The sequence below is a fragment of the Nerophis lumbriciformis genome, linkage group LG30 (genome assembly GCF_033978685.3).
Source record: "Nerophis lumbriciformis linkage group LG30, RoL_Nlum_v2.1, whole genome shotgun sequence".
NCBI lineage: Eukaryota > Metazoa > Chordata > Actinopteri > Syngnathiformes > Syngnathidae > Nerophis > Nerophis lumbriciformis.
In genome coordinates, this window is record NC_084577.2 from 14,765,087 (window position 1) to 14,792,081 (window position 26,995).

Consider the following 26,995-nt stretch of genomic DNA (forward strand, 5'->3'; position numbering starts at 1 on the left):
ACGTATATATATATATATATATATATATATATATATATATATATATATGTATATGTACAGTATATATATATATATATATATATATATATATATATATATATATATATATATATATATATATATATATATATATATATATATATATCCGTTATACAGTGCTCAATACCGGGGTAGAGCGGAATATACGTTAAGTCAGGAAAAAACACAAGAGGCTATATCATCCTTACAAGCCCGTTTCGCAGGTTTCCCTGCTCGTCAGGAGATTTTATTGCAATGAAATGCAATAAAATCCCCTGACGAGTGTCTGTGTTAGTATTATTAACTTACAATGGCATTCTTTTTGGATTGTTTCAGATTGTATTGCAATAAAATGCAATAAACTCCAGGGAAACCTGCGAAACAGACTTGTAGGGATGATATAGCCTCTTGTGTTTTTTCCTGACCTAAAGTATATATATATATATATATATATATATATATATATATATATATATATATATATATATATATATATATATATAGGCCAAATTTTTCTAACCCAATGCGGCTCCCGAGTCAAAAAGTTTGAGGACCCCTGTTTTAAACAGTAAAACAGGGGTCTCACACGATCAACCCCATGTTTGTTTACAGTGAGCTCAAGGAAAAGTTTGCGACTAGCGCTTGATTTGCTCACCCTAAACCGCCAGCAAAGTGAGCAGTGAGATGGTTCTGACGTCAGTAATGGTTGGGAAACACTGATGCAATAGAATTTTTTTATAGATTTTGAGTATTTTTCATAGCTTTTGTACTGAAAAAGGTCATTAAATGGTCCGGCTGCACCAAATTGAACGTCCCGTGAGTGCATACTGTACGCGTGTTCCCTGAAGGGGCTTTCCGGCTCTATCTGAACACACCTTGTTGGAGATTAAATTAAGACTCAGATCTTATGTACCTGTTTTGACTGCAAAGTTGTCATAGCAAAGCAGCCGTCCCCAATGAGGCAATATGCAGTGAGGTTACATTTGGAAAGTTAGTCAGTTGGTGAGAAAGATGGGATCATATAAGCGATTCCCCAGTCTGCAATTTTTTTTTGTAGACTATGTCTTCACCCTAAAAGGTCCAAGACTGTGGGTGAAGGTGTGTAAGTGAACGCACCTGTTCAGGCTGGTTGGCATTGGACAGTGGGATCACCATCCAGATTATGTTGAGGTTGTTGAGAGCAGCGCTGGTGGTGAAGGAGCAAGGCAGGACGGCTGCTTGGCCTCGGGCGACCTGGATGCTGCTCTGAGACACCATCACATCCAGTGCATGTACGCTCGCTGCAGGAGGGAGGGAGACTATCATCAATGACATCATTCATGCAAGATGTACTCTCGCCAAGACACAACTTGCGGTGCACTTGCACAATCCGCACGTCTAAATTCAAGAGCTGTATCAGTGGTTTTGCCTTTGCAGAGATAGCAAGACACAAGAGCTGTGAGAGTGGTTACATAACAGGGGAGTCCAAACTACTTCCACTGGGGGCCGCACACTGGAAAATCAAAGCATGCGGGGGCCATTTTGATATTTTCCATTTTCAAAACAAATACAATATATTAGAGATGTCCGATAATGGCTTTTTTGCCGATATTCAATTTCAATATCAACCGATACACATATATACAGTCGTGGAATTAACACATTATTATGCCTAATTTTGTTGTGATGCCCCGCTGGATGCATTAAACAATGTAACAAGGTTTTCCAAAATAAATCAACTCAAGTTATGGAAAAAAATGCCAACATGGCAGTGCCATATTTATTATTGAAGTCACAAAGTGCTTTATTTATTTTTTTTAACATGCCCTAAAACAGCAGCTTTGAATTTGGGACATGAGGAGGTTGAAGTGGGCGGGGATGGGGGGGGGGGGGGGGGTATTGGGTGTGGGGGGTAGCGGGGGGTGCATATTGTAGCGTCCCGGAAGAGTTACTACTGCAAGGGATTCTGGGTATTTGTTCTGTTGTGTTTATGTTGTGTTACGGTGCGGATGTTCTCCCGAAATGTGTTTGTCATTCTTGTTTGGTGTGGGTTCACAGTGTGGTGCATATTTGTAACAGTGTTAAAGTTGTTCATACGGCCACCCTCAGTGTGACCTGTATGGCTGTTGACCAAGTATGCTTGCATTCACTTGTGTGTTTGAAAAGCCCTAGATACTATGTGACTGGGTCGGCATGCAAAGGCAGTGCCTTTAAGGTTTATTGGCGCTCTGTACTTCTCCCTACGTCCGTATACCACTCCGTACAGCTGCATTTTAAAAAGTCATAAATTTTACTTTTTGAAACCGATACCGACAATTTCCAATATTACATTTTAAAGCATTTATCGGCCGATAATATCGGCAGTCGGATATTATCGGACATCTCTAAATTCAAATAAATAAATAAAATTAGCAAAAAAAAAAAAAAAACACGCTTATGTTCTCACAAGTATGCTGACAGTTAACGCGCTTACGCAGGCGAGTGGAATGTGTGGATGGTGGAACGGTTAAAATCGGTTGAGAAATGTGGAAATTGTGCAAGTTCGAAAAATGCCCCGGAAAACCAGGAATTCTGGGTAATCCAGGATTTTTTATTTTTTTTTAAACAGCTCACGATTCCCAGTCGTTTTTTTTGGTACAGAATCTTGGGCATTCACACGATAATAATAATCAAATTGATGAATGAAATTTAAACATTTTGCTACTAGAGATAAATGCTTTAAAATGTAATATCGGAAATTATCGGTTTCAAAAAGTTAAATTTATGACTTTTTAAAACGCTGCTGTACGGAGTGGTACACGGACGTAGGGAGAAGTACAGAGTGCCGATAAACCTTAAAAGCACTGCCTTTGCGTGCCGGTCCAATCACATAATGTTTACGGCTTTTCACACACAGAAGTGAATGCCAACAATACTTGGTCATCAGCCATACAGGTCACACTGAGGGTGGCCGTATAAACAACTTTAACACTGTTACAAATATGCGCCACACTGTGAACCCACACCAAACAAGAATGACAAACACATTTCGGGAGAACATCCGCACCGTAACACAACATAAACACTACAGAACAAATACCCAGAATCCCTTGCAGCACTAACTCTTCTGGGACGCTACAATATACACCCATTCTAACCCCCCCACAACACCGCCCAACTCAAACTCCTCATGCGCTCTCAGGGAGAGCATGTCCCAAATTCCAAGCTGCTGTTTTGAGGCATGTTAAAAAAAATAATGCACTTTATGACTTCAATAATAAATATGGCAGTGACATGTTGGCATTTTTTTTCCATAACTTGAGTTGATTTATTTTGGAAAACCTTGTTACATTGTTTAATGCATCCAGCAGGGCATCACAACAAAATTAGGCATAATAATGTGTTAATTCCACGACTGGATATATCGGTATCGGTTGATATCGGAATCGGTAATTAAGAGTTGGACAATATCGGAATATCGGATATCGGCAAAAAAGCCATTATCGGACATCTCTAATTGCTACTGTACGTGAAAAGCAAGAACATGATCTTTGCTGTTTGGCCAACAAACGTTTCAACCGGGGGGAAGCACAAAAGCTGTCTGGCTCATCTGGACACAGCTGTCTTTGCTCCAACAAACTCACAAAGACAAATATGAACATGAGCAGCCTATTTCTAGTCTGGCTAAAGACATTACGGCCCAAACGAAGTTATATCTCCCCCACAAGCATGTATCCATGTCCAAAACCCTTTATGGGAAGTCATCTTATCGAAAGATTTCGGGGGGTGGGGGGGTTGATGCCTTCTGATACGATTACAGATAATTGATCACGTCCTGTAAATGATGTCTGATGACCATCTTGCTATTAGCAGGAGAAATTAGTATGTGGGAGTCAAGCCACATGTGAAGTGCATGCGCTGACCACGAAATATGGATCTTATCTTGTTTGTGTTCATGTCATCGTGGCTTTTTGCATCCGCTGTGGCCTTTTCTGCTCTGAGAGTTGTCTTTGGTAATTCTCAGTCTCGAATGCCGATTCTAGCCGTCAGACTGCCTGTTGCTCTCAATGTCTGCCCGCAACTTGCCCAACTTCCCACGCGCTCCCTTCTGCTGGCAGACACTCCATGTTGTACACCCTCACAAGGGACTCAGGCTAACACACTCATCATTGATATAGTCATGGAAAAAGCCCATATTTTATTCAAGCCTTTTTACTTAAAGACTTTCCGCTCAAATGTCAGGCTCCTCTGCTCCCAGCACACAATTCTGGGCCCTCATACACAAGTCTCCCATCCCACCCTAAACCCAATATCAAACAGGAAACGAACAGGTCGCCGACTTTCTGCACAGTCAGTTGCTACAGAGCTCCAAACTTCATGTGACCTTCCAATTAGCCCACGTACAGCACGCAGAGAGCTTCATGGAATGGGTTTTCATGGCCGAGCAGCTGTATCTAAGCCATACATCACCGAGTCCAATGCAAAGCGCCGGATGCAGTGGTGTAGAGCACGTCGCCATTGGATTCTAGAGACGCGTTCTCTGAAATGATGAATCACGCTTTTCCATCTGGCAATCTGATGGACGAGTCGGGGTTTGGAGGTTGCCAGGAGAGCGGTACATTTCGGACTGCATTGTGCCGAGTGTGACATTTGTTGGAGGAGGAATTACGGTGTGGGGTTGTTTTCTGGAGTTGGGCTTGGTCCCTTAGTTCCAGTGAAAGTAACTTTGAATGCTCTAGGATACCAAAACATTTTGGACAGTTCCACACTCCCAACCTTGTGGAAAGAGTTTGGAGCGGGCCCCTTCCTCTTCCAACATGACTGTGCACCAGTGCACAAAGCAAGATCAATAAAGACACGGATGACAGAGTCTGGTGTGGACGAACTTGACTGGCCTGCACAGAGTCCTGACCTGAACACGATAAAACACCTTTGGGATGAATTAGAACGGTGGCTGAAAGCCAGGCCTCAGTGTGTGTCCTCACCAATGTGATTTTGGAAGAATGGTCGAAAATTCCACTTTGCAACCTTGTAGCTGCAAAAGGTGGACCCACATCATATTGAACCCTATGTGTTAAGAATGGGATGGCACTTCAAGTTCATATGTGAGTCAAGACAGGTGGCCAAACACTTTTGGCAATATAGTGTATATTGATGCAGTTTTTTTATAATTATTTTCGTCCCACTAAATAAGTGTTTATCACTTTCGACTTAAAAAAAAAAGAAACATTTGTAATAAGAAACAGTTAAATTAATTCCCACATTTAATAAATTAATAAAAATGTGTGCAAAACTAGAAAATAAGTGTCCGATCGTAAAGGGGCTGGTCGAATCTCTCAGTGAGGTGGCTTGCTGCAGTCAGCCAAATTCAAGAACTGTCTGTATTACTTTATTTACAATCCATAAATCGATTACCGAGGTTTACTTATCCATTTTTATCATCGTCCGTGTCTGAATTGTGATGCATCTAAAAATCGATTATTTTTCCCGCACACACACTTGCTATGTTTACATGCGCTAAAATGAACTCTTGTATGAATTAGATTGAAACAAGCTTTAATTAAAACACATGTAAAAAAACTTGATTAGGTTTTGGACTTTTGAAGATATAGAATTAACACTCATGAATAATTTGATTTTGTTAAAAAAAAAAAAAGTTCCGTTTTTTGTTGAGTTTAAAGCAGGGGTGTCAAACTCAAATACAGAGTGAGCCAAAATTTAAAAATGAACAAAGCCGCGGGCCAAGGTTGAACAAATTAACCTTTTAATAGGGACCCAAACAAGTTTTGCATTGAATATTGAACAAGCAAGGCTTATATAACTTTATAGTGACATGCAAAATCGAGTTTCAAATAATAATAATAATAATTCAAAAATATCAATGGCATATCAAATCAAACTTAAATAAAAAATTGTATGTCTCTTCTCTATTTGCAGCCTTCTGAGGTAAATATCAAAATAAACTTTTTCCACAGGCTAATAAATTTGAAAATAAAAGAACAATGAATAAATCAACCAAACAGGCCTTTTAACTGCTCAGTTTGCGACACACTGATCTAATCTGATGTGCCCAAGCCAGATACCTGCCATCTTTTCTGGGATGCTAGTTCATTAATGTCTGGGCTCAGGTGGGCGAATTTGGTGGTGTATATTGTAGCGTCCCGGAAGAGTTAGTGCTGCAAGGGGTTCTGGTTATTTGTTCTGTTGTGTTTATGTTGTGTTACGGTGCGGATGTTCTCCCGAAATGTGTTTGTCATTCTTGTTTGGTGTGGTTTCACAGTGTGGCGCATATTTGTAACAGTGTTAAAGTTGTTTATGCGGCCACCCTCAGTGTGACCTGTATGGCTGTTGATCAAGTATGCGTTGCATTCACTTACAGTATGTGTGTGTAGAAGCCACATATATCATGTGACAGGGGCCGGCACGCTGTTTGTATGGAGGAAAAGCAGACGTGGCGACAGGTTGTAGAGGACGCTAAAGGCAGTGCCTTTAAGGCACGCCTCCAATATTGTTGTCCGGGTGGAAATCGGGAGAAATTCGGGAGAATGGGAGACTTTCGAGAGGGGCACTGAAAATCAGGAGGGTTGGCAAATATGAGTATTAGCGGTAAATGCGGTATTACAGCGGCACCGCCGCTGTATAATACCAGCGGGCCAGCTCTAATGTCAATTTGATATTGCCTCAAGGGCCAAATGAAATTACACGGCGGGCCAAATTTGGCCCGCGGGCCAGAGTTTGACACCCACGGTTTAAAGAGAAACTGCACTTTTTGGGGGGGATTTTGCCTATCGTTCACAGTCATTATGAAATACAATTTTGAATGCATTCTAAATATTAAATAAATGCGATCAAAAGTCAACTTAAAATGGAGCCGATGGGAGCCTCTCTATTCTGCCTATAAAGCCCTTGAAAACGTCCAAACACCTCAATTAAGATTTTATATACACGATCGAAACATATATGTAATGTAGTAACAGACACATTTATAATAACATTTAATATTAACGTAATTTGATCAGCGCAATAATTTAAAAAACGCATTACGTTCGTTTTTTGTTTTTTTTAACAGCATCACTGATTATTACTCACTGCAGACTTCATGAAAGCCAACAAACATACTAAGACATCACTTACTGTACAATGCCTGCTGTCATTAGGATGCCGACTGCCATAATGTTCACATTTAGATGAAGAATGACTTATAATCCTTGTGAGGAAAAGGGGGGTGTATCCCAGCGTCTTTTTGTGTCGTTTTCGCCATTTACAGGTCGGAGTGTACCAACTTGTCAGATTTTGTCCTCGTCCTTCTACTATCCAGGTGAGAGAATTTATTAATGATCTAGATTAAAGTTTGATGAGCTAGGGAACGAGTCGATCATATCAACATTGGCTATAAATAGTTATTATAAGCACTAACTTACTAATACTTGGTTAATATTCAGCTCACGAAATTGTTGGTGCTTTTTGGATGTTTTTTTTATAGGGTTTTATAGGCGGAATAGAGGATCACCCCTTGGCTTCGCTCTAAGCAAAGTTTTATTTACATTTATTTTGTAGTTAGAAGGCATTAAAAAACACATCCGTCGTCATGTCTTTCATAATTATTGTGAACAATAGGCAAAATTCCCAAAAAAAGTGCAGTTCCCCTTTAAATAACCATATAGCTTGTCATTATTCACTTAAATATCCATAAATGTGGACGCATGTGAAAAAGTGCAATATATTTATCTGTACAGTAATCTATTTATATATATATATATATATTTATTTTATATATATATTTATATAATATTTAAATATATTTATTTATTTATATATGCACCTAATTGCTTTTTTATCCTGCACTACCATGAGCTTATGTAACGAAATTTCGTTCTTATCTGTGCTGTAAAGTTCAAATTTGAATGACAATAAAAAGGAAGTCTAAGTCTAAGTCTAAGTCTAAATATGATTATATATATGTCAAGTTTTCCTTTATTTCAGGGTAGTAGATATTAGCTGATACACATTGGATTATTATCAGTGGATACTACCAATCATAATAATACATCTTTATTATTATTATGATTATATTATTATTAGTGCATTTCCTGGGAGTTAAGTCTCCCCCAGTCTTTAAAAACTAGCGACGCCTCTCTTTCTAACTTTAACCGAGGGTCTTTGAACGCACCACAGTTATGGGCAATGAGATGCAAAAGTGAAACGTGAACATAACTTTCTCCTATGCTGCAACAAATATGATGTGTTATACTTTTACCTTTCTTCTATCACCTCATCCTTGTTCTACGTTGAAAGGTGAGCTTTAATGACGTTAGGACGAGTGAAGCGTTTGAAGCTACATTTCGTGTTTTTGATGTTTTGATTGCTCTTAGTTTGATGGCTATATGTAATATATATGAACATTTATGAGGTCTTTTTTGTAAATTACATATTTAAATGGCAGAAAATAATACAAATTTACCAAAGCCCAGGGTCCCACAACAACCCCACCGCAGGGACACAACGGCCTCATTACAGGTATTACGTTCCTAACCATAGAGGACAAGACAAGGGAAAGCAGAAAGAGCATATTGCAGTGCAAAACCTACATTAGGCAGACATCTAGAAAGCCCACAGCAGCTGTAAGGCTCACTGTAAGCTACACAAACAGTGCTCGTACACGGAATAAAAACATAACAGTAAAAAACATATGCATACCATTTGGTATACAGACTGCTTAGACCAGGGGTCGGCAACTCAAAATGTTTAAAGAGCCATATTGGACCAAAAATACAAAAAACTAATCTGTCTGGAGACGGAAAAAATGAAAAGCCGTATACAAGTCCTATAATGAAGGCTACACATGATGTAGGTGGCTATATTAGCTATATTAGCCTACTATCAAAATGACTATGTGTTGCAGGCTGAAGCAAATCATCCATGACACAAATGTTGAAATGTAATATTTATTCTACACATTTTTACAACATTAGAAACCAATAGTAAATCAGAGGCTACCCAGAAAGTGAGATAACTCCTGGAAATTACTGGCTTTTAATGGCCAAATGTATAGATGTGTGTGTCCAAGTTAAAGGAAACTGCAGGCTGTCTTCTTTTAATAGATTTATTACAATCTTTGGCAAGCTAGGTAATGTTTGCTGTGGTCTGGAACAACATGGCACGCAAACAACTATCAGAAATACCAGCCAATATTACATACAGATTGTCACGACGGGGGTGGGGTCGCAGCTTACTGCGGGGTTCGTTCTCCCGGACCACTCCGGACAAGGCGTGCAGGTAGGAACATGATATATTCCTCAAAAATCGAAAACGTACCAAAAACAGACAACAAGCGAAAGGAAAGTGTGCCGATCGCACGGGAAGCTAAAGCGAGACTTAGCGCAGGAATCAAGAAGCATAGGAGACAAGGAATTTACCCAACGTAACTGTTGCATGTAGCAAATGGGCAAAGGCAGGATTAAATAGTCCCTCTGATTAGTACTCGGGGAAACAGGTGAGCGTCCTGAGCACCAATCAGAGACAGGTGGAAACAATAAGCATCCGTGGTAACTAAAAGCAAACAAGGGTGCACAAAAACAGGAACTAAGGGAGTCCAAAACTAACAGAATATAACAAAAACATGATCCGGGCCACGGATCATGACACAGATAATGTGTCATGAAACATGAAAATATAAATTAAATACACTGAGGACATAAGTAAAGGATATTAAATTAGCTCAAATATACCTACAAATGAGGCATAACGATGCAATATGTACATACAGTTAGCCTAAATAGCATGTTAGCATGGATTAGCTTGCAGTCATGCACTGACCAAATATGCCTGATTAGCACTCCAACAAGTCAATAACGTCAACAAAGCTCACCTTTGTGCATGAAACTTTTGGTGGACAAAATGAGACAAAGATTTTAGATGTAAACAAACTGTTGTGTCACAGTCCACACTATGGTGAGTTCAAGAACCGCCGAAATTAGTAGGACAAAACGATGTTCACCAAATACTGTCATCAGTGAAGCATACACACAAACATATTAAACAGTGGGCTTTCTAACAATTGGGAAGGTTTGTGTCAGGTTTGTCTTCAAACAAAAAACATACTATACTATACTATACTATACTGTCAGGGCGCAGGTACAGAACTATCACATTCCGGCGGGCCCGCCTCAGGAAAAGTCTTATCCCTGCAGCTATAGCCGCCCTTAACAGCAGGCCCGGCCGACCTGTCTGACAAGCCTGTAAATGTGTGTTGGTCATGTATGATGTCTTTTTGTTATTTTTTGTGATGTGTAATGTCTATTGTTTAAATGTACGGCAGTGACAATGAATTTCTCCAAGGGGACCAATAAATCTAAATCTAATCTATACTAAAACAAAAATTTTAATTTTTCCTCTCATCTTTTTCCATTTCTAATCCTTTTTTTGAAAAAACGCTCCAAGGAGCTACTAGGTCGGCACTAAAGAGCGGCATGCGGCTCGAGAGCCGCGGTTTGCTGACCCCCGGCTTAGACGGTGAACCGTGTAATCCACACCCTCGTCTCAGCTGAGGCAATGGGTTGAAAATACAGCGAAAAGTACAGCTTTTAAGTTGACTCGAATTCAATGCATGCCACCTGTGTGACCTATTCGGTAGACTCAGGGTGCAACAACGCAGCATTACTTGGCATTGCCTCATGAGTGCACCTTGCTTTCAGGAAGTTGCAGCAGAAGCCGCAATGTTCATAGACGTTCAAAGTAGACAGTAAAGCATATACTCATTGTCAAATTACAGGACTGTTTTTAATAATAGTAATTACAGAAAAAAACAAACACCAAAGGTTTCCTGTTATGTGGTCCACAAGTGTTTGTCTGTCTTAAACATAAATTTATGTTCCAACACTTTTCCCTCGCACCTTAGGTGCATTTGCAAACTATTGAGGGCGATCTATAGCGATAACTTGTGTTTAAAAAAAAAAGAAAGATGATGAGAGAGTATTATCACACTTCAACATCTCTGCCATGTAAATGCTGCTTCTTTGCTAGGGTCCGCATTGCAGATTTTAAATCTTCTTACTAGAGATTTACGATAATGGCTTTTTTTTACCGATATCCGATATTCCGATATTGTCCAACTCTTAATTACCGATTCCGATATCAACCGATACCGATATATACAGTCGTGGAATTAACACATTATTATGCCTAATTTTGTTGTGATGCCCCGCTGGATGCATTTAACAATGTAACAAGGTTTTCCAAAATAAATCAACTGAAGTTATGGAAAAAAATGCCAACATGGCACTGCTATATTTATTATTGAAGTCACAAAGTGCATAATTTTTTTTAACATGCCTCAAAACAGCAGCTTGGAATTTGTGACATGCTCTCCCTGAGAGAGCATGAGGAGGTTGAGGTGGGCAGGGTTGGGGGTAGGTGGTAGCGGGGGGTGTATATTGTAGCGTCTCGGAAGAGTTAGTGCTGCAAGGGCTTCTGGGTATTTGTTCTGTTGTGTTTATGTTGTGTTACGGTGCGGATGTTCTCCCGAAATGTGTTTGTCATTCTTGTTTGGTGTGGGTTCACAGTGTGGCGCATATTTGTAACAGTGTTGAAGTTGTTTATACGGCCACCCTCAGTGTGACCTGTATGTCTGTTGACCAAGTATGCCTTGCATTCACTTGTGTGTGTGAAAAGTCGTAGATATTATGTGATTGGGCCGGCACGCAAAGGAAGTGCCTTTAAGATGTATTGACGCTCTGTACTTCTCCCTACGTCCGTGTACACAGTGGCGTTTTAAAAAGTCATACATTTTACTTTTTGAAACCGATACCGATAATTTTGAAACCGATACCGATCATTTCCGATATTACATTTTAAAGCATTTATCGGCCGATGATATCAGACTGCCGATATTATCGGACATCCCTACTTCTTACCCCGGATAAGTTAAGGTTAAAGTTAAAGCACCACTGATAGTCACACACACACACTAGGTGGGGTGAAATTACCCTCTGCATTTGACCCATCCCCTTGTTCCACCTACTGGGAGGTGAGGGGATGTTTTTTTTAAATGTATATTATGTTTATAAACTCAGGAAATATGTCCCTGGACACATGAGGACTTTGAATATGATCAATGTATAATCCTGTAACTACTTGGTATCAGATCGATACCCAAATTTGTGGTATCATCCAAAAGTAATGTAAAGTATCCAAACAACAGAAGAATAAGTGATTATTACATTTAAACAGAAGTATAAAAAGAAAGTAAGCAGATATTAACAGTAAATGAACAAGTAGATTAATAATTAATTTTCTACCACGTATGTTACTGCATACGTCAGCAGCTAAATTAGGACCCTTTGTTTGTTTATTTACTACTAAAAGACAAGTTGTCTTATATGTTCACTATTTTATTTAAGGGCAAAATTGCAATAGAAACACATGCTTAATGCACCGTAAGATTTTTTGTTAAAATAAAGCCAATAATGCAATTTTTTGTGGTCCCCTTTTATTTAGAAAAGTATCGAAATACATTTTGGTACTTGTACCGGTACCAAAATATTGGTATTGGGACCACACTAGTCCATACACTGAACACATCATCAGGGCAAAATAAATTTTTCTTTTTGAGGAAACTGGATAGCTTTGGTATTGTTTTGTTTTTATTGCAGCCATTTTTGACTGTCCTTTGTTGTCATTAAAATTGTATACCAGTCTGCCCTTGCTTTTGGACATAAGTGTAATAGTTGTTGTTTTTTGCAGTAGGGTAATGAGCAGCACAGCTACTGTATAAATATTTCTGAATTCAATAGTCATCCTTATTGTTAGCACATGCCTAAACATCTCAAGCTGAATTCAAAGGATAAATGAACTGAATAAGTTTACGCTTCATAATCTGATTAGTGGACTAAATTTTAGGATAGCCGATGACTAGACAACTATCAAAATAGACGTTAGTTGCAGCTCTGTTGTGCTATTTAACTATGTCTAGCCCAATTTGGAATTATGAGAAGTGATGAACAGTTCTTGATTGGTCATATATTGAAATATGGTTTCATTGTCTACTACGAATCATTTAGTAAGTTGCTGACCAATGCATCTTTCATCGTGTCTCTTTTCAGCAAGGCTCAGCTTCTGACAGAGACTTGTATTCTTCAATGTTTCCTTGGCTATTCTTGCCAGGGGCCCAGATCAGCGGTTGTCTCCATTTCTCGGATTATGTAAGAGTGGCATCATCGAACAGTAAAACCATTCCACTGGTATTACTTTCTCTCTACTATGACGGGGTGGTGTATTCAGTTTGACAAGGAGAACCCAATGCCGTCAGACTATAAATTATTCCATACACACATAGTATACATGAACCTAGCAGTGGTGTGCCGTCAGGGCCAGCAAGGCCTTCTCTGCTGGCCTAACATAAATCATGATCATTAATTAATAAAAGTTAATTTCATTTTTAATTGACTTTCCATGAATGTATACAAGTATTCATCATATTTTCTTCATGTCGTATTAGGCTCCAGTGTTGCTCTTTTAACCAATCAGAATTCAGCTAGCTTGTATGAATCCTGTCAGAGGCCTTCTTACCAAACATTAACGGTGGCTGTGCAGTTTAACGAACGGAGGACATTCAGTTCACGGACAGTTGAGATAGCCGATCAGGTCACAAGATATTGACAGTAGCCTTACGTTGAACATGACTGTGGCTGGATACTCACTTGTCACTCCCAGGTATCAAATCACAAGTTGTGATTTACGAAAGCAGAAAGTGGCACCGGAGCCATACCCGGACAGCGGCGAAATCAGTGGTACTCACTATTTTAACCAACAAAGTTTGCCTGCCACATACACTCAAACCAACCAAATACGAGCAATATTGTGAGTTCAAATATACTGTATTTGTTCACATTTAACCTCTAAAGGCCTTAGTGGCCACATGAGTGGACAGCACCTTTTAGCTCTTTTTTCCAAAATTGTGTACACTACTGAATTGGGGATTTATGCCGACATATGGACACTTATACTGCTATCTGGTGGTGTCAGAAGAGTATAACATACAATGGAATTTGGAAAAAAAAAGTGTAAAAATAAAAATTTGCATGTCACTACACATGAAGTACACGTTTGTGTACTTATGGACTAAGTACATCATATAAAAATATGATTTTTAGTTTTTATTCTAATTAGGGTCCAATAAGCCCAAATAGCAAAGAGAAATAAAAAAGCATGAAAACAAACAGCTGGGCCTTAAGAGGTTAATATGTTTTTTTACAATTATTTTAGTTTTGACAGTACCACATCCGACGCGGGTTTATTGATTTTTAAAATGCGCCAAAAAATAGCCCGTTTTGTACACTAGTGACAAATTGAGGTGATACAATGTCCAGTAGTGCGCAAGTGTGTTTCTGTATAGTATTTTACAAGCCGCGGTCATGTGGCGACCAAAATGATGGTATTTTGAGTGGTATTTATTGAAGTCGGACTAAGAAGGACATCACTGAAAGCCTAGATGGGAAACGCACGGCCTGCCACTAGAACTTAGTCTATATTACCCACCAAGACAAAAATATGTTACTGCTTTATATCCTTGTATAAAGCAGTGGTAAATAAGTCAATACATTTTTATTATTATTAACAACAAGCTCAATTAAAGGGATCCAAATACAGTTAAGCCAATTTCAATTTCAAAACTGGATATCAGAAGGGGGGGCACAGGTCAACTTGGCATAATAAGACTAAAAACTAGAGATGTCCGATAATGGCTTTTTTGCCGATATCCGATATTCCGATATTGTCCAACTCTTAATTACCGATTCCGATATCAACCGATACCGATATATAGTCGTAAAATTAACACATTATTATGCCTAAATTTGTTGTGATGCCCCGCTGGATGCATTAAACTATGTAACAAGGTTTTCCAAAATAAATCAACTGAAGTTATGGGAAAAAATGCTAACATGGCACTGCCATATTTGTTATTGAAGTCACAAAGTGCATTGTTTTTTTTAACGTGCCTCAAAACAGCAGCTTGGAATTTGGGACATGCTCTCCCTGAGAGAGCATGTAGAGGTTGAGGTGGGCGGGGCGGGGTTGAGGTGGGAGGGTATGGGGTAGCGGGGGGGGTATATTGTAGCGTCCCGGAAGAGTCAGCGCTGCAAGGGATTCTGGGTATTTGTTCTGTTGTGTTTATGTTGTGTTACGATGCGGATGTTCTCCCGAAATTTGTTTGTCATTCTTGTTTGGTGTGGGTTCACAGTGTGGCGCATATTTGTAACAATGTTAAAGTTGTTTATACGGCCACCCTCAGTGTGACCTGTATGGCTGTTGACCAAGTATGCTTGCATTCACTTGAGTGTGTGAAAAGCCGTAGATATTATGTGATTGGGCCGGCACGCAAAGGCAGTGCCTTTAAGGTTTATTGGCGCTCTGTTCTTCTCCCTAAGTCCGTGTACCACTCCATACAGCGGTGTTTTAAAAAGTCATACATTTTACTTTTTGAAACCGATACCGAAAATATCCGATATTACATTTCAAAGCGTTTATCGGCCGATAATATCGGCAGTCCGATATTATCGGACATCTTTACTGAAAACCCATTATGAAAAAACAAGGTTGACTAATGTTCAATGGTCAAAACTTAGTTGAAAACAGAGAAAAGTACAACAGAAGCTGAGGAAAAAAAACTTGTGTTTCCATGGAGGCCAAACTGAAAACACCACTGCAGGCAATGCTGGCAGTGCTTGAGGAGTGAAGGGACAATCAACAGTGAGGATCTGTGAGAACGTTCTCATTCTGGAGGCAAGTGTCAAAACTGCTGTTGATTAATGCAAAAGCCTACACATCAGAGGAGTACATCTGTGAATGTGAAGATGTGCGTGTGTGGGAGTCAGACAATGGTGCAACTACTGTATGATGCAAGGGACAACAAAAGTGAGAGGACCTCAATACACTGGTATTTCAGCTTAATTGGCTTTAGGACTGAGCTAGTTCAAAACTTGTGTATCGTCTTATCTTCTAGATAACAAATATTGTTTGAAAAAACGACAAATACAAACAATTTAGTCAAATAATGTAATACACTTAGAGATGTCCGATAATGGCTTTTTTGCCGATATCCGATATCCCGATATTGTCCAACTCTTAATTACTGATTCCGATATCAACTGATACCGATATATACAGTCGTGGAATTAACACATTATTATGCCTAATTTTGTTGTGATGCCCCGCTGGATGCATTAAACAATGTAACTTGTGTGCGGGGTTTGGTGGTAGCGGCGGTGTATATTGTACTGTCCCGGAAGAGTTAGTGCTGCAAGGGGTTCTGGGTATTTGTTCTGTTGTGTTACGGTGCAGATGTTCTCCCGAAATGTGTTTGTCATTCTTGTTTGGTGTGGGTTCACAGTGTGGCGCATATTTGTAACAGTGTTAAAGTTGTTTATACGGCCACCCTCAGTGTGACCTGTATGGCTGTTGACCAAGTTTGAATTGCATTCACTTATGTGTGTGTAAAAGCCGCATATACAAACGTTTGTATTATGTGACTGGGCCGGTTGTATGGAGGATAAGCGGACGTGACGACAGGTTGTTGAGGACGCTAAGGCACGCCCCCAATATTGTTGTCCGGGTGGAAATCGGGAGAATGGTTGCCCCGGAAGAGATTTTCGGGAGGGGCACTGAAATTCGGGAGTCTCCCGGGAAAATCAGGAGGTTGAAACCGATACCGATAATTTCCGACAATACATTTTAAAGCATTTATCGGCCGATAATATCGGTCTGCCGAAGAGTGCCCCAATTTACCAGTGTTTTGAGATAAGAGCGGTCTCGTGGCTAATTGTTAATCTTTAAGATGCAAGATGAAGCATCCCCGCCATTAGTTGGCATGCCCAACGCCACATTGAACCCCGTAAATTGGAAGGATGGACAGTTCTGAGGAGAAGACGTGGATGGTAGTCATTGAATTAAAGAAAGGGATCGTCAAAAACATGACTTGTGTGGTCGAATTAGCCAAGCAGTACGAGTGTAGCACTTGTAGTTTGCACCATACTGAAACAGGCGCATGTTTTTTTTTTTAAATGTAAAACACCTCCTTGTGGTCTACATAACATGTAATGGTGGTTCTTTGGTCAAAATGTTGCATAGATTATGTTTTACAGATCATCTTCAAGCTGTTTTCTGACCGTCACTTGAAGCACAATTCGTCGGTCTATGGTAGCCGTAATGCTCCCACAATCCATCAAGCGGTGTGGCTTCATAGCTTACCAAAGTTGTACTAAAACATTTTGACAGATTTTTGAGCGCCGTGTGTAATGCTCTATATTGTCAATGGAACATTTAAAGTTTTGGTGTCGTTTACTGGCCTCATTAGTAAGGTCATCTTATGGGATATTTGGCAAATCTGGGAACTAAATCGTTACCAAGAAATCTCTTCACCAATGTGTTTATAAAGGTGTCTAGTAACATGTCCTAAAAAGTTGAAATTCAACTCCTGGGGGAAAGTTCGTAAAAAACTGCACAAAGTCGGGTACCATTAACCGATTTTCGAAAATTTGAAAATGCCTAATTTGGCCTTAAGTAACTTGTGAGGGGTCAAACTAGGGGTTCTTCAATATTCTGAGTTCATTGCAAGTATTTATTTTTCACCAAGACCACTCCCTGGTGGAAAAATGGCCACACCTCCTTTCCTCATCCCGACAATGCCCCCTACTCACACATACCATGCAGGGTATATGTAAAAAAATAATAATAATAAATTAAAAAAGATAATAGTTTATTCTTTAATGTTTGATATGATCATACTTGCCAACCTTGAGACCTTCGATTTCGGGAGGTGGGGGGTGGGGGCGTGGTCGGGGGTAGGGCGGGGCGTGGTTGGGGGCGTGGTTAAGAGGGGAGGAGTATATTGACAGCTAGTATTCACCAAGTCAAGTATTTCATACACACACATATATATATATATATATATATATATATATATATATATATATATATATATATATATATATATACACATCCTGAAAATATGCAAACAAACTGTGTTTGGATGATTGATACCTCAAACTTGCATAAATAAATATTAAGGAATATAACATAACTTGGCTTCTGAGAGTTTCCAAATGTAATGAATAAAATGCTGAAGTTGTTGATAAACAAGCAATTATTTTAATAATTAAATATGGTAATTTTAAATGAATTATTATGATAATTTAAAATCAATTATTTCAAATATGTTTATTTTAATGTATAATTCTGTGGCTGGATGTAATAAGGAGTCACGATAAAATACAATTAATTTTGATGTTTTTAGCAAAATATAGTAAAAATGTATTTATTTATTTTTATTTTTTAATTAATAAATATATTTATTTTTAGGTAAAATAAACATAATAATACAATTTATCTCTAGTCTGGATGATTTAGTTCTTGTCACCCTGTTGTCCTCCCGTCATGAAAAAAGGCTGTCCTCACTTAGGTCGCATGGAGGTGGAGGGGGCGTGGCTTCCAGGTCCGGCTGAAAATCGGGAGATTTTCGGGAGAATATTTGTCCCGGGAGGTTTTCGGGAGAGGCGCTGAATTTCGGGAGTCTCCCGGAAAATTCGGGAGGGTTGGCAAGTATGGATATGATGAATGGGCCAAGTCAGTGTTTAGTGATGGTTGCTGTAGTTGATTGGCATTTCAATGTGAGGACGTTATGAGTTTAACATTAGCACCAAACATGCACCAAAACTACAAATACTGCTACCTTAATGACAGGAACGGAGATGGCATCCCAGATACATCTGGCACTCTTGATACCATTGTGGAAGAATCAGATGATCAGATCGATGATGAGGTTGCAGTAGATGCCGCACTTGAGGATATATCAGTTCCGACAGCTAGTGAAAGTGATGATCAGGTGGTCTCCATGGGTGTTGATGAAGCAAGCAATGCAGTCACTCAGTTTGTTGGGGACAATATAGATTTAAACATTGTCTCTATTCATGGAAACACTCCCTTGCATTCCATGGGTTGGATCAAAGTAACCTCTCCGGTACCACCTTTGCCAGATCCGCGGACAACAGCAGCTGTCCAGAGGGTAAAATTGAAGGTCCTTGCCAAAGCTAAGCTCCTGAAGCAAGCTGAAGGGAATATTCTTCCATTCATGAACATGAAACAGAAGGGAATAAACTCCATCACGTTTCTTCCCATTGATGAACTCTCCTCCTCTTTGATACATAGCCAGCCACTCCTCACACTGGGTTATATACTCTGGGCAGCAGGGTGGGTGATCAAAGCTCAGGATCCTGACTTCCCACACACCAACTGGAATGGATGGATGAAGAGTATCCATTCAGATAATGTCAAGCAGAGCACACAGATTGATTTCCTCCCAGTCATCGATGGTGACCCTAATGACCACAACACCATCTTCACCACTCTCAAAGAGTGCATCCGGCTCTCTGCAGGCAAGGTCACTATAGTGACGTTCGATGTTCCGATTTGGCTGAAGGCTCTGGATATTATTAAGCAGGCCAATCTACCCATCATTCCGAGGCTGGGCGGGTTTCATCTGCTGTAGTCCTACCTTGGATCCCTTGGTAACATCATGGAGGATTCTGGACTACTAGAGCTGATCCAGCTGATTTATCCGAGGAGTACGACAGCTAGCCACATCCTGGATGAAGGGTGTTTTGACAAGGCAATCCGTGCTCACCTCCTCATTAGTGCAGCCATGTATCAGCACATCATGAAACATGCCTTCACTGAGGAGGAGCTTGTTGGAATGAGGACCTTTATGGAGATGGTAGCTGATGAGAAGATGGGAGCCAGTCACACAGATCCAGTGGTGGTACTGTTTGAGCAGAGATTTGAAGAAACCTTCAAAAGACTCGCCAAAGGGGGACGAACACCTGCACTCTGGCTGCAGTACCACCACATGGTAAATGTTATTAAGCTGTTCATCCGAACTGAGCGGCTTGCAGACCACGATGGGCACCTGTCCTGCATTGCTACCTGTATGCTGGACAGCTTTGCAGCTGCAGGCCATCATCAGTATGCCAAAGGTGCACGGCTGTACTGTCAACTGATGAAGGAACTGGAAACTTTGCCTGGTTACAAGCACAGCCTTCGCTCCGTGTCTACCTACAGACTCGGGACTGGCTCCTTCTACAGAGCATGTCTCTGTACCCCAGTGACTATGGATGGACAATAGGTGTTCATGGTTATGAGCCAGTTCCAACTCTAGACCCCATGGCTCCTGAAGAGCTACTCCAGTTCACAAGCTGCAATTGCCATGGAGATTGCGGCAGCCGGCGATGCAGCTGCAAAAAGAATAGCGTCAAGTGCATCTCAGCTTGTGGAGTCTGTCAAGGCATTACCTGCAAGAATGCTATTCATGGTGATGGCATTTATGATGAATAGTCAGAAGCAGACATTGACTCATAAAGCATTCCACAAGGGGGATCACTGTTTGCTCTGACTAATGTGAAACACATTGTAATAAATGCAACTTTATGTAAATGCAAAAAAGGGTGTGGCAGTTTTTCCACTAAGGAATAGTTGTAGTGAAAAACAAATGCTACAAATGAACTCAGGATCATAAAAAAAAAACCCTAGTTTGACCCCTCACAAGTTACTTAAGGCCAAATTAAGCATTTTCAAATTTTCCAAAAATCGGTTAATGGTACCCCGACTTTGTGCAGTTTTTTATGAGGTTTCCCCCAGGAGTTGAATTTCAACTTTTTAGGACATGTTATTAGACACCTTTAGAAACACATTGGTGAAGAGATTTCTTGGTAACGATTTAGTTCCCAGATTTTCAGACGCTTCCCTTACTACATCTTGCAGTCTACACATACCGCTTATGTGTGACTGCCATCTACTGGTCACACGTATCATTACACCATGTACAAAGTAACATATATTTGAGGCCGGTAAGCACAACCAGAAGTATTCTGTACTTTATGCGCACCGGTTTATAAGGCGCACTGTCGACTTTTGAGGAAATGAAAGGATTTTAAGTGCGCTTTATAGTCTGAAAAATACGGTACTACCAGCAGCCGTAATGCCCGCAACTTAAATTATGCTGGCAATTTAAAGAATAACAAAAAGCTGCTTGTATCTCAAAATATGCACACTTAATTCAATGTAATGCACTCGTAAGTTGAGGTACCACTGTACTTAAATTTTAAAACTCACCTATATAACCATATATATATATATATATATATATATATATATACACACACAGATGCACACACATTCACTGCCTAGAAAATAATGTGTATTCCTTGATTTTGTTCATGCTGTTCTGTAATTCAGAAGCTAGATATTAAATTCTGTTTCAGAGACATCAGATGCTCTCTATGCTGTGATGTGGGTCGCCTCTGGCACAACACTGGATGAGCTGTCAAACACATTGGGCTGGTTCACAGTGGGGGGTAAAATTGGTGGAAGTTGCACTACACCCCAAGTTACCACCTTTTTGGTGAGCATAACTGTTTTATCTCATGCATATTAATCATGCATCCAGTGATGGGCAAGCTACTTGTAAAATGTAGTAAGCTAAGCTACTAGCTACTCTTGATTAAACGGAGCTAAGGTGCAAGTGAAGCTATTCCCACAGAATTGTAGCAACCTAGACTACAAAATAAAAAATAAAAAATATACAATATATATATATATATATATATATATATATATATATATATATATATATATATATATATATATATATATATATATATATATAATTAAATATCTCAACTTAATGTACAACTTTCCACCAAACAAATGGGCAGAAAATAAATGCTCAGTTTGATTGTTTTTTTATAGTAAACACAAACTAAACATGCCCTCTGTCTGACTTTTTAACATTTTAACATGTCTTTAAACTTGCAAAGTTGCAGTATGATGTACAAAATGAGGGGGAAAACACTGGAAACTAATTAAATTAAAGACAGTTAAACAATAATAATAATACAAATAAATAAACACCAAAATACATACCGTATTTTTCGCAGTTTTTTTTTAATTTGGCCGGGGGTGCGACTTATACTCAGGAGCGACTTATGTGTGAAATTATTAACACATTACCGTAAAATATCAAATAATATTATTTATCTCATTCACGTAAGAGACTAGACGTATAAGATTTAATGGGATTTAGCGATTAGGAGTGACAGATTTTTTGGTAAACGTATAGCATGTTCTATATGTTATAGTTATTTGAATGACTCTTACCATAATATGTTACGTTAACATACCAGGCACGTTCTCAGTTGGTTATTTATGTGTCATATAACGTACACTTATTCAGCCTGTTGTTCACTATTCTTTATTTATTTTAAATTGCCTTTCAAATGTCTATTCTTGGTGTTGGGTTTTATCAAATAAATTTCCCCCAAAAATGCGACTTATACTCCAGTGCGACTTATATATGTTTTGTTCCTTCTTTATTATGCATTTTCGGCAGGTGCCACTTACACTCCGGTGCAACTTATACTCCGAAAAATACGGTACTCTCTATTGGAATAGGGACTTTTCAGCAAAGGATAAATTACTGTTTTAACAGAAACCACAGTGGCAAATAACAGACATGAACAAACTCCATCTTTGCATGAACAGAATTTGATAAAAGTGAACATATTTTTGTGCCAGGACTGGAATCCTATATGTAACTTTTATACCAGCGCTAAACTAAGCTGCATGGACTAATCGTTCATGACACTTTCCTATTGCCTGCCTCCTCTCTGAGTGCTTTGCTCACACAGCTGCGCACTGTCAAGTTAGCCAGAAAGAAACAAACGTTTATTAAATGTTAAATATAAAGTCAATTAAATAAAAGTAGCGATAAATGGCCTATTGATACACCCTAGAACAGGGATCCCCAAACTACGGCCTGCGGACTGGATACGGCCCTCCAGCGTCCAAAATCTGGCCCGCGGGAAGTCCCAAGTTCCATCCATCCATCCATTTTCTACCGCTTGTCCCTTTCAGGGTCGCGGGGGGTGCTGGGGCCAACTTTTTAATTACCGATACCAATATCAACCGATATATACAGTCGTGGAATGAACACATTATTATGCCTAATTTGGACAACCAGGTATGCTGAAGATAAGGTACTTTAAAAAAATATATATATATATAAATAAATTAAAAACATTTTCTTGAATAAAAAAGAAAGTAAAACAATATAAAAGCAGTTACATTGAAACTAGTAATTAATGAAAATGAGTAAAATGAACTGTTAAAGGTTAGTACTATTAGTGAACCAGCAGCACGCACAATCATGTGTGCTTACGGACTGTATCCCTGCAGACTGTGTTGATATATATTGATATATAATGTAGGAACCAGAATATTAATAACAGAAAGAAACAACCCTTTTGTGTGAATGAGTGTGAATGAGTGTAAATGGGGGAGGGAGGTTTTTTGGGTGGGTGCACTAATTGTAAGTGTATCTTGTGTTTTTTATGTTGATTTAATAAAAAAATAAAAAAAATAAATAAAAGAAAACTGATACTGATTATAAAAAAAAAACGATACCGATAATTTCCGATATTACATTTTAACGCATTTATTTATTTATTTATTTATTTAACGATATTATCGGACATCTCTACTGTTTATTAGTGTGAGTGAACCTCCACCATGTCGCTGCGAGGAAATGAGTCAGAGTGATGACAGATAAAGCATAATGTATCTCCTGCTTGAGGCGTGACAGTTGGCCGTGCTGATCTCATTTTAAGTTTAATCTGTGCCCTTTTAGAGTCTTTGGACAGAAATGGACAAATGTTTTTAAGCGTCTGTCGTGAGTGAAATCGTTGAACGTCACGAGGCAAATGCGTACACTTCTACAAACGGACACGTCGGTGACAGCTGGGGCGGCGGCCCGCGACCAAATCCCAGGTGGTTCTTGGTGAGATGCGTTCGTGTACGAAGCCCGTGTTGTTATCGCTGCCCGTGACACAATGAATCATGCAAACAAAGAGGCGAGCGAAGACATCCGTGTGAAACTCAGGTGGTGTATTTGTGTACCCAGCTGCTTGATGGCGAGTCATCAAACGCAATGCATTGCTGACAGAAAAAACAGGTCCCGAAACGACTTGCTTTCTTTTCTGGCCTAATCCTAGCTATTGTAAACCATTTTTGAGGAATAAAACAATGTTGCATTGCAATTATTGTGACCTAAATCATCACAGTTAATATTATTATTATTATTACGGTATCGTTGAATGTGGTCAAAAAGTACTTTTACACAAACTGAACTCTTTTAACCAAGTATTGTTATCTAATAAATACACAAGAGACACGCATTACATAGCAAGCACATGCCTCTCATTTACAAAACCCAAAACCAGTGAATTTGGCACCTTGTGTAATTCGTAAAACTGAATACAATGATTTGCAAATCCTTTTTAACTTATATTCAATTGAATAGACTGCAAAGACAAGATATTTAATATTCGAAATGAGAAACATATTTTTTTTTGCAAATAATCATCAACTTAGAATTTAATGGCAGCAACACGTTGCAAAAAAGTCGGCACAGGGGCATTTTTACCACTGTGTTACATGGCCTTTCCTTTTAACAACACTCTGTAAACGTTTGGGAACTGAGGAGACCAAGTTTTTCAGGTGGAATTCTTTCCCATTCTTGCTTGATGTACAGCTTAAGTTGTTAAAAAGTCCGGGGTCTCCTTTGTGGTATTTTAGGCTTTATAATGTGCCACACATTTTCAATGGGACTTCAGGCAGGCCAGTCTAGTACCCGCACTCTTTTACTACGAAGCCACGCTGTTGTAACACGTGGCTTGGCATTGTCTTGCTGAAATAAGCAGGAGCGTCCATGATAACGTTGCTTGAATGGCAACATATGTTGCTCCAAAACCTGTATGTACCTTTCAGCATTAATGGTGCCTTCACAGATGTGTAAGTTACCCATGTCTTGGGCACTAATACACCCCCATACCATCACAGATGCTGGCTTTTTAACTTTGCGCCTATAACAATCCAGATGGTTATTTTCCTTTTTGGTCCGGAGGACACGACATCCATTGTTTCCAAAAACAATTTGGAAATGTGGATTGGTCAGACCACAGAACACTTTTCCACTTTGCATCAGTCCATCTTAGATGAGCTCGGGCCCAGCGAAGCCGGCGGCGTTTCTGGGTGTTGTTGATAAATGGCTTTCGCTTTGCAAAGTAGAGTTTTAACTTGCACTTATAGACGTAGCAACAAACTGTAGTTACTGACAGTGGTTTTCTGAAGTGTTCTTGAGCGCATGTGGCGATATCCTTTACACACTGATGTTGGTTTTTGATGCAGTACCGCCTGAGGGATCCAAGGTCACGGGCATTAAATGTTGGTTTTCAGCCTTGCTGCTTACGTGCAGTGATTTCTCCACATTTTCTGAACCTTTTGATGATATTACGGACCGTACGTGGTGAAATCCCTAAATTCGTTGCAATAGCTGGTTAAGAAATGTTGTTTTTAAACAATTTGCTCACACATTTGTTTACAACGTGGTGACCCTCGCCCCATCCTTGTTTATGAATGACTGAGCATTTCATGGAAGCTGCTTTTATACCCAATCATGGCACCCACCTGTTCCCAATTAGCCAGTTTACCTGTGGGATATTCCAAATAAGTGTTTGATGAGCATTCCTCAACTTTCTCAGTCTTTTTTGCCACTTGTGCCAGCTTTTTTGATACATGTTGCAGGCATCAAATCCCAAATGAGCTAATATTTGCAAAAAACTAATATCTTAAATATCTTGTCTTTGCAGTCTAATCAATTGAATATAAGCTGAAAAGGATTTGCAAATCATTGTATTCTGTTTTTATTTACGATTTACACAACATGCCAACTTCACTGCTTTAGAGTTTTGTATTTTGCATTCTGTTTTACAGTATATTGTTGTGTTGTGTTAAATAATGTACTTTATATCTACTTCAACACTCATGTGGGCAGATGCCCAGAGGCTATAAAGATGAAAGAGCTTTCCTAACCAATTCTTTGTGCAGCAAGATACTCTGCAGGATGAATTTACAGGATAGAAACTCACAAGAATTAATGTAGGTTTTTAGGCAGGAATTTTAAGGACTATACTATACTGTAGTCTCCATATAACTTTGAAATTATGTCAAAAAAACCTTGTGGCCGGCCGCTAGGGTAACCATTTACTCTGGGTAGTTTTTGGTGGACAAGCAGGGGGTGTATTTTAGAACACCAGGATATATAGGAAATAGTGCTGTTTGATATATATATATATATATATATATATATATATATATATATATATATATATATATATATATATATATATATATATATATATACAGTGTTGGGTTAGTTACTGAAAACCAGTAACTAGTTACAGTTACTAGTTACTTTATTTCAAAAGTAACTCAGTTACTAACTCAGTTACTTACACCAAAAAGTAATGCGTTACTGTGAAAAGTAACTATTTAGTTACTTCTTTTTTTCTTCTTTTTTTTTTAAAGCTCCCATTAATGCCCTTTTTGCCTTCATTTCAGTACTGTTATTGCACTGGAGAATAATACAATATGTTGATCAACTTGACATGCATTTTTATTTTCCTTTTAACATAATTAATGAAAAACAGTGCAACATAAAAAGGCATTCCTCCTTTCTTTAAACTTGGACCAATGACCATTAATAAAAAAACAAGTTTAAGTGCAACATAAGAAGAAACATCATCTTCCTTGAAACATAGGTAGTGAAATAAAGGCTGACATCTGGAGTGATGCTGCTGTCTTCCACACTTGGAGCCATGGATTGTAGAATCCTTGTTTTCAGTGGCAGGATCATTGACACAGATGGTGAAGTTTCAGCGCTCAGTAGAGATGGAACACTTTTGAGGGGTTTAAGCACCTGGAGGACCTCATCTGCCACTCTCACATCATCATCAGACAGGGTGACATTTGTCTTCAGGGTGTTGTGGGTCAATGCAGAGTATATAGCTGCCTGCTGCTCCAACATATCATAAGTGGAGTTCCACCTCGTTGGGACATCATGTATGAGCAGGCAGCT

At 39.2% G+C, this 26,995-nt stretch overlaps 1 protein-coding gene across 2 annotated transcripts in view; it reads right to left on the reverse strand.

The window, feature by feature from the left end:
- The window catches only part of igsf11 (immunoglobulin superfamily member 11), a 362,823-nt gene that overhangs the window by 55,184 nt on the left and 280,644 nt on the right, over positions 1-26,995 (reverse strand). For both annotated transcript variants that reach the window (XM_061925619.1, XM_061925620.1), the window contains exon 3: positions 1,135-1,298. In XM_061925619.1, coding sequence (XP_061781603.1) covers positions 1,135-1,298 — 164 coding nt within the window. The remainder of the gene's footprint in view (positions 1-1,134; positions 1,299-26,995) is intronic.